General features: G+C 41.5%; 1 protein-coding gene across 1 annotated transcript; it reads left to right on the forward strand.

The window, feature by feature from the left end:
- The first annotated feature begins 224 nt into the window (after positions 1-224).
- Positions 225-9,365, forward strand: LOC118589190 (carcinoembryonic antigen-related cell adhesion molecule 1-like). The gene is given in 6 exon segments (XM_036196298.1): positions 225-561; positions 3,546-3,652; positions 6,781-6,868; positions 7,481-7,604; positions 7,606-7,652; positions 9,082-9,365. Coding segments are annotated over 6 exon segments (987 nt in total).
- The last annotated feature ends 632 nt before the right edge of the window (positions 9,366-9,997 follow it).

Raw genomic sequence — 9,997 nt, forward strand, 5'->3', positions numbered from 1 at the left:
TGAGCAAGAATTCCACAAATATCATTTAGAAATACATTCCTCCAACAGTGAGATTTCTGGACATGTGGGCTGAAGAGGCTCCCAGTGTGGAATCTACACATATACCCTGAGTCAGGGTCACTGTGGATGAACTTTGTAGGAGTAAGATTCAGCTCTTTCCTTACAGGACATATCCTGAACATGTGATCTTGCAGAGGGCCCCTTCTTTGTATAGGCCCTGTGAGATGGCTGACATCTCTGAGTGTGAAGGACTCTCAGCTGGTCCCCTCTACTGTTTATTCACAGAACCAGTGACTACACCTTCCATCCAATTCACCAAAAGCACAGTTGAAGACCTGACTTCTGTGTTCCTGAAGTGTTTGTCAAATGACACTGGGATCTCAATCCATTGGCTCTTCAAAGGACAGAGTCTCAGGATCACGAATAGTATGAGGCTGTCCCAGAACAACAGCACCCTGGAAATAGTCCCTGCCAGGAGGGAGGATTCTGGAGATTATCAGTGTGAAGTATCCAATCAAGTCAGTGCCAAGAGGAGTGACCCCATCCATGTGGACATAATAGGTGAGTGACCTCTCCTCCCTTGTTACTCCATATCATTGGGGGTGGGGGCAGTTTCTTTATCAACGGAGTTCAGAATCAGTCAAAGTCACAAGGATAAAAACATGGCTTGAGATACAAATACATCCTACTTGGTGATAGATGCATTTTATTCTCACGATAACACACCAAGAAAGGTGAGCACAGTGCTGCATGCCTTTAACCCCAGCACACCAGGGGCAGAGACAGTTGAATCTCTATGAGTTTCCAACACCCCCCTGTCTTTGTAGCCTGTTTCAGGTTAGCCATAGATACATAGTGAGACCCTGTCTCAAAAGAGAGAGAGCATGAAGCAGGAGGCAGAGAAGTACAAGGCCAGCGCAGATTACATTGTGAGACCCGGTCAATAATAACAACAGTAGATGTCAATATAGCAAACAGAACTGCAAAGTGATTAAGAGTTTAGGATCTGAGTCACACAGACAGACCACCTTCAGAATCTAGTAAAAATATTCATATTACTCTACATCCCATGCCATACAATTAAATTTTCTTAAATTGTTTCCAATACCTAATATGAGTGCTGCATGTAAACTAGTCTTATTGTGTTGAGTACAGGACAAAGATATGAGGAGACAATACATTTTTCATTGCAGACATGCTTCTCCAAGTAGATTGTTTTCAAGGTTTCCATCCATTAATATAAAATCCATAGATTGAAAGGACCTGTATTGAGTTTCTTACTATGTTTGCATGTTTATTCATTTTGTATGGGTGTTCCCCACCTAGTTTGTGGAGGTCAGAGGACAATTTGTGGGGCCAGTTCTCTGAGGACAGAGAATTGAACTCAGATAGGTGAGCAAGCCCTTTATCTGCTAAGCCATTTCACTGGCCCACACTGTTTGTGCATTTATATCTGTGTGCCAGTGGGGGTAGGTACTGAGATGGAATATGCCAGGCACTCTCGTCCCAACTGAGCCATCTTGGTGGCCCACATACTGAGTTTCTTATCCTCATGCTCCTTGCACAAGACTCTTTTTTATGATAACTTTTTTGTGGTGTGCAGTAGTATTAACAGTAGTAGTAGTGTGTGTGTTTGTGTGTGTGTGTTTGATTCTTAACTATTGAGCTATCTCTTTAGGCCCATATATCAAATACATGGAAAGATAGCTCAATAGTTAAGAGCCCTAGCAGCTCTTCCAAAGGACAGGGGTTCAATTCCCAGCACCCATATGGCAGCTTATTAATGTCTGTAACTGTAGTTCCAAGGAATTCAACACCTTCTCCTGTCCTCCTCAGGTACAAAACATGGGTGTGGTGTAGAGACATATAAGCAGCCAAAAGGCCCATATGATGCATCTGGCATCATAACAAAGACATCATTCAAAATCCAATGTCAAGGTGCTTTCATCCTGTCTCCTAAAAGTCTAATGTCTTTCAGTTCTGATCCATTTTAGGTCTTTGATCCATGTAGAGTTGATTTATATATGTTGTTAGGTGAAGGCTTAACTTTATTCTTTTACCTGGATATCACATCTTCCCAACATCCCCTGTTTAACTAATTATACATCCATCATTGTACAGTCTTAGCAGCCTGATCAAAACTCATCCAGTCACAGAGGGTCAGATGTATAGCAAGAATGCCTTCCAAGTTCTGTAACTCAATAGGACAACTCTGTTACACACCAAATAATTCAAAAGAGCCAGCACAAATGAATGTTTTTAACAAACATAAAAAGTGACAGATGAAATGGTGGATATGCCAACTGTGCATTTCTGACACACATTATAATATATATGCAAAACTGTGTCCCATAAAAACACATATTTATTATACTAACTAATCTTTAATTTCATCATGGCCATGTGCATGAGCAGTGCATGTCTGGGATTTCCAATTCTAAGTTACTGATCTGTATGTCTGCCTTTATGTCAGTAATAGACTATTTTGATTGTTGCATCTTTGTACTAAAATTATGAAATCATGTAGGATGTCCTGCAAATTTATTCTTGTTTTCTTCAAATTACTTTTAAGGCCAGGTATGGTGGTGCTTGCCTATAACCCCAGCTCTTGGTAGCAGAGACAGGTGGATGTCTGGGAATGTGAGGCCAGCCTGATCTATATAGTGAGTTTCAGGACAGGTAGAATGGACATTTCTATTTCTGTGCAAAATGCTACTGGGGTTTTGATCTGATGTGCATAGAACTGATAGACTACATTCAGGGATATTGTCATCTATTTAAAAAGATCTTTTAGGCAAGCTGGCTCATGCCTGTAAATCCAGCCACTCAAGAAATTGAGGCAGGAAGGAGTAGCATGTTCTAAAAGAGCCTACCACAGCCAATTCAAGGCCAGCCTGATTAATTTAGTGACATCCTGTTTCCACATAAACATTAGAAGGCAGAGCTTAGAGTATACCTCAGTGGTAGTGCTATTGCTCACCATGCACAAAGCCCTGGGTTCAATCCCAGTACTGCAGAACAACAGTAATAATGAGATTAAATCTTCCAACTCATCAACCCCAATGACTGTTATTTCTTGTCTTCTTACATCATCTATTATTTGGTAGATTGCTGAGTGCAAGTCTTTTATCTCCTTAGTGGAGTTAAGTCTAAGTACTTTATTCTTTTTGGTGCTTTCATAAATAAATACTGTCTTCATTTCCTTTCCAGTTGTTCACTGTTAAGGTTGGGACTATTGCTCAGAGACTGAACACTTGCCGGGCATGCACGAGGCTCTAGATTCAAGCTCTAATACTGCCAGGAAAAATGAAAATCAAATTGATCATGGTCAATAGTAGTATACAGAAATACAGCTAACTTGGGCATGGTCAATTCATTAGCCAACCAATTTGTTAGTTTTGCTCATTTAGTTCTGAGAACATTCTGTAGAATGTTAAGGGTTTTCTATGAACAACTTCCTGTCATCTACAAATATCTTTAGAATCTCATAATTGGGCACCTTCATTTCATTGTCTAGGCTAATGGCTCTGTGTAACACTCCTAAGAGTCTCTTGAAGAGAAGTGGTCAGAGCAGCATCCTGTGATCTTCCTGATCGTAGAAAGAATGCTGTCAGTCTCCCCACTGAATATGATGTTGGTTGTGGGTTTCCATGTATGGCTTTGTTACACTAAGCTGGTCTTCCGTCCAGTTTCCGTGTTTTTATTATCAAAGTTTGTGAAAATTGTCAAGTTCTTGTTGATTCAATCTTATTGGTTATACAGCTATTCAACTTTGTTTCTTTCACGCTTCCATCTCTAAAGAATCCATTGTGTCAGGGCCACACAACTGTTATCAAAGTGAAACCTCTGTAACATAGCTACTAAATAAAAATGTGTACCACACAGATCCTCACCCACCTGCACAGTACTCTTGGTTTGTCAATGGAGAGCTCTAGTCATCCTCCAAAGAGCTCTTTATCCCCAACATCAATACTAGTAATTGTGGATCCTATTCCTGCCTCATCTATAACTTTTTTCCTGGGGTCAATAGGACCACAGTGAAGCAAATTACAGTCTTTATTAAAGGCATGGTATAGTTTAAAGTGGGAAACTTAAACATTTTTAAAATGTCATGGGTGAAGTGAACAATTTATTATGCTAATATTCAGTATATTTAGCCTGTTTCTAAACATACATTTGTACAGAGAATTAGATCATTTATAAGATGATAAAGCTTTAACTTGTATCCTAATAACTATCTTTAATAGCTTATAATTTATATATGACTTATCCTTAAGAATGTACACTTTAGGTCGGCCAATCAGGTGCATTTTTACAATGACTACTGGTGTTAAGCATGTTTTTGTTTTTTGATTGTGAGACATGGTCTCACTATATACTCCTGGCTGGACAGCCTGGAATTCTCAGAGGATTGGGATCAAAGGTGTGCACCACCATGCCTGTCCCATAAGCATTTCATTTTCTTGTTTTCATTTTTGGTTTTTTGAGACAGGGTTTGTCTGTGTGGCCCTGGTTGTCTTGGAACTCACTTTGTAGACCAGTCTAGCATGGAACTCACAGAGATCCAAATGCCTCTGCCTCCTGAATGCTGGGATTAAAGTCATTTCCACTACATGTGAACCCTTGGGAATTTCTTTTCTTTTCCTTCTTTCCCACCACTCCCCCCAAGTAGAGTTTCCCTGTGTAGTTTTGGTGCCTGTCCTGGATCTTGCTCTGTAGACTAGGTTGGCCTTGAACTCACTGAAATCCTCCTGCCTCTGCCTCCCAAGTGCTGGGATTAAAGGCATGTGCCACCACCACCTGGCTCCCACAGCATTTCTTTATGTTTTATTCTAGCTAGGTTTCCAGTTACTATGATAAAATGCCACAACCCAAACCAACTTGGTAGTTAGGGGTTCATTTAACTTAAGTGTCATGATCAGGGTCTGTCACTGAGGTAAGTGCATGCAAGACCCAGGTGGAAAGCTTCCAGACTTGCTCAGCTGCTTTTCTTATAGGGCCCATAAGAAAGGGCTATCTGCATGAGGATAGCACTGAGTCCTCTTCCATAAAACTGAAATTAAGAAAATGCTTTGCTAGCCATTGTTATTGAGGTGATACCTCAACTGAGGCTTGGTCTTTCCATGTGAATTTAGTCTGTGAAATAGACAAGAACTAATCAGCATGTCTCTTTCTTTAAAAGAAATGTCAGGATTTTTCCTTGTCTTTGGATTGAGCTGCTTGTTATTTTATTGTTTCCATTGGTGAACTGTGAGAGTTCTTTATATATTTTTGCCCACGTTCATATGTACGATATATAACATTTTTTAATGCTTGAAAGTGGTCTTTCCACTTTCTTGATCCTTGGCCTATTACTTGTTAATAGTACTTTAACTGGCATCTCAGATATACATAGTCTGTACAAATAGAGTCTGAGATTTGATGTCTGTGTACAACACAGAATGGTTAAGTCAACAATTTAACATCCACTACCCCATTAATCTCCCTTTTTTAATTTTGGTTTTTGCAGAGATTTTCTGTGTAGCTTTGTGCCTTTCTGGAAATCGATATGTAGACTAGGCAAGCCTCAAATTCACAGAGATCCACCTGTCTCTGCCTCCCGTGTGCTGAGATTAAAGGCATGCACCACCACTCCATGGCTTTATCTACCATTTGTTATGGTGAGACATTGGAAATTTTTCTTGATTACTCTGAAATATACACTGCTGTTGACTACAATTCTCTATGGGTTACTTCTAACCTGCACCTCTTTCCAATGTGATATTTACATATTGCTACCAAGAGCTCCTTGGTGTTTCTTTCCCACAGAGAGTTTAGCCTTATGTATGTATGTATGTAAGTATGTATGTATGTGTGTATGTATGTATCTATTTAATTATTTATTATACACAGAACTGCCTGCATCCAGAGAGGGACACCATATTTCATTATAGATGGTTGTAAGCCACCATAGTGTTGAAGGGAATTGAACTAAGGACCTCTAGAAAAGCTGCCAGTGACCTTAACCCCTTAGACACTCTCCATCCTGAGTCCAGTGTTTATTTCCTGCAGAAAAATACTAGTAGACAAAGTCAGGTCATTGTAAACATTTAGGTTGAAATTATGGTCATAGCAATGATCACTTGCTTTGTGTCCTATAATAGGACACCTGTGACCCAGCCTGACCTAAACTCAGGCAGATCCTGAGCTGTGTGAGATCTCTGACAGGCTGTCAGTTTTCTCAGGGAAGCTCAATGGGAAGACTAATCATAACTATTGATAGGACAGCCCTGAATAGCAGAGGCTGAGAGGACTCTGGTTTACACATAGCAGGTGAAGTCAGTGCAGCTGGAGGGACCTGAACTTTGTGTCTCAAGGTAGGCAATGGGTGAGTGAGGACAAGGAGATAAAATGAGGTCTCTGATTCCAAGTCTTCAATCTGACCATCACCAAACATTGCAGATAAGTTGACTCTTGAGAAACTCCAGGTATTCACATACTCAACACATTATTTCTGAGTACTCAGCCACTCTATCTGCCTGTAATTTGCTTCCTACCTGATCATTTAAGGATCTGGGACAGCTGGAAGATAAGAGACTGTCTCTGGTTGTAAGAGGCCTTTGCAAGAATCAGAAATACCACATATGGCAAACATCTCTCTGTGGTCAACAGAGTAATGCTACCCAAGCACAGCATCACAATCAACAATTCCAATCCCATGGAGGGTGAGGACTCAGTAGCATTAATGTGTGAACATAAAACTCAGAATACAGCCTACCTGTGGAGGATAAATGACCAAAGACTATCAGAAGAGGACAGGCTGAAGCTGAGGACAACAGGACTCTCACTTTACTCAGTGTTGTGAGGACTGACACTGGACTCTATGAATGTGAATCTGGAACCCAGTGAGTGTCTCCCCAAGTCACCCATTCTCTCTGGACATTACCTGTATTTCCTGTTTCTTCCTGGCCCTAACTGCCTAAATACAGAGGGCTAGATCTACCATACTTGGCCGAGTCACATTGAGTTAAAGAAATGAAGTTTCATACAGATAGCAAGGATGCCAGGGCATCCTGTCCCAGCCAAAGCATATGTGCACAGGCCCAACATGGAGCTTGAATGGGCTGCAGGACATTCTCCTGCCTAGAGAAGCTCAGGGTGATGGAGAGAGGGGATATGGCAGACTCATTCTCAGTGCACACAAGAGTGTGCAGTGGGGATGTTTGTGTGTTGTGCTTGACATAGATCAGGGCTTGTGCAAGCTGAATGAGTACTCTTCTGCTAATCTGCACCTCAGCTCTGGGTAGGACCTGCTCAACTAAAGATAAAGAACAGCTCAAAGAAATACTATGTCCTTCTACAAACCAGGATTTCCCCTTCCCTATGGGGACATCACATGTAACTTTATTCTGTTTGCACCAGATTGTCCATATGTCCTGATCATATCTTCCTCAAATATTCATTTCCATGAAGGACAAACCTCACATCTCCTACCTCACAGATGCTAACCCACCTCCACAGTACACTTGCTTTGTCAATGGAGAGCTCCAGTCATCCTCCCAAGAGCTCTGTATTCCCAACATAAATACTAAGGATAGTGGATCTTATACCTGCCACGTCTCTAACTGTCACTGTCTTCAGTAAGACCACATTCAAGAACATTATAGTCCTTAGTAAGTGGATCTCTGAAATATCAGCACCAGGTTTGGAGTGAAGTCTTTTAGCTTTCTGGGAAGTTGCAGAAGCATTTAATTTCCAGCCTTTATCTATGAGAACAACAAAACTCAGTTCTCCCCAAGCATTGTGCTCCATCCCTATGTCTAATGGCCTCCTAGTTCTCTGATTTCTGGCCTATAAGGATGAAGCTTGTAATGTGAGGAGCATGTTCTACCAGTCCTGGAAAGCCTTGTGTTGTGTGAGGCACTTTCCATGGTTAGGAGAGCCTCAAGGTCAAGATTTCTTTCTGTGCATAACACAGGCTTTCCTGTCTCCTCCATTTTCATTTTGTGACCTTCATGACCTGCAAGGAACACCCAGGGCTTTCAACTGTGCTCACATTCTTATTCTCCAAATTGGAGGAGAAAATTCCTCACAGATATAAACTAGAACTCTTCTCCCACATCTGCTCCTGTCTCATGTGTGGGGTGGCTGTCTCAACTCTGACTCCTAGGGATGGGAAGAGTGGGTGGAGAAGGTGCCTGAGAGCCCTGTTCTGAGTCAGGGTGAACCATGTCACTGACAGTTGAAGATGTTCTTTTGCTTACACTTCTCAAGGTTCAAAAAACAAATGTCAGTTGAGTGTGGTGGCACACACCTATGATGCCAGTACTGAGGATGTAGAGGTAGGTAGACAGTGTGAGTTTGAGTCCATCCTGGTCTACAGAGCAAGTTCCAAGTGTGCTAGGATTGTACACTGAGACCCCGTCTCAAAAAATGTCAGTACTGAGCATTAGATTGGCAGGCTGTGGTCAGCACTGTGATTATTCACTTCTACACTGTAGTATTTAATCCATTTCCATAGGGCAAGAAATTCAAGTTTTCTACAAACAGAAATTCTTCAGTTAGGGAATTCTCCCAGTCCTGAGGTCCAGCCTTTAACACCCTTAAGATTAGCTAGGCCTTCTTAACACTATGACAAATTTTTTAATAAAAATTAAAAGGCTATTTCATAAAGGTGGGACCTGACTATTCACACTCACAAAAATGTGAGTAGGGATTGGGATTTAACTCAGTGGTAGAGGGCTTGCCTAGCAAGCACATGGCCCTGGGTTCGATCCTAAGCTACCAAAGAAAAAAAATAATAAGTGACCAAAAACATGAGCAAGAATTCCACAAATACCATTTAGAAATACATTCCTCCAACAGTGAGATATCTGGACATGTGGGATGAAGAGGCTCCCAGTGTGGAATCTACACATATACCCTGAGTCAGGGTCACTGTGGGTGAACTTTGTAGGAGTAAGATTCAGCTCTTTCCTTACAGGACATATCCTGAACATGTGATCTTGCAGAGGGCCCCTTCTTTGTATAGGCCCTGTGAGATGGCTGAGATCTCTGAGTGTGAAGGACTCTCAGCTGGTCCCCTCTACTGTTTATTCACAGAACCAGTGATTACACCTTCCATCCAATTCACCAACAGCACAGTCGAAGACCTGACTTCTGTGTTCCTGAAGTGTTTGTCAAATGACACTGGGATCTCAATCCATTGGCTCTTCAAAGGAGAGAGTCTCAGGATCACGAATAGTATGAGGCTGTCCCAGAACAACAGCACCCTGGAAATAGTCCCTGCCAGGAGGGAGGATTCTGGAGATTATCAGTGTGAAGTATCCAATCAAGTCAGTGCCAAGAGGAGTGACCCCATCCATGTGGACATAATAGGTGAGTGACCTCTCCTCCCTTGTTACTCCATATCATTGGGGGTGGGGGCAGTTTCTTTATCAACGGAGTTCAGAATCAGTCAAAGTCACAAGGATAAAAACATGGCTTGAGATACAAATACATCCTACTTGGTGATAGATGCATTTTATTCTCACGATAACACACCAAGAAAGGTGAGCACAGTGCTGCATGCCTTTGACCCCAGCACACCAGGGGCAGAGACAGTTGAATCTCTATGAGTTTCCAACACCCCCTGTCTTTGTAGCCTGTTTCAGGTTAGCCATAGATACATAGTGAGACCCTGTCTCAAAAGAGAGAGAGCATGAAGCAGGAGGCAGAGAAGTACAAGGCCAGCGCAGATTACATTGTGAGACCTGGTCAATAATAACAACAGTAGATGTCAATATAGCAAACAGAACTGCAAAGTGATTAAGAGTTTAGGATCTGAGTCACACAGACAGACCACCTTCAGAATCTAGTAAAAATATTCATATTACTCTACACCCCATGCCATACAATCAAATTTTCTTAAATTGTTTCCAATATCAAATATGAGTACTGCATATAAACTAGTCTTATTGTGTTGAGTACAGGACAAAGATATGAGAAGACAATACATTTTTCATTGCAGACATGGTTC

Source organism: Onychomys torridus, chromosome 1 (genome assembly GCF_903995425.1).
Source record: "Onychomys torridus chromosome 1, mOncTor1.1, whole genome shotgun sequence".
Taxonomy (NCBI): Eukaryota; Metazoa; Chordata; class Mammalia; order Rodentia; family Cricetidae; genus Onychomys; species Onychomys torridus.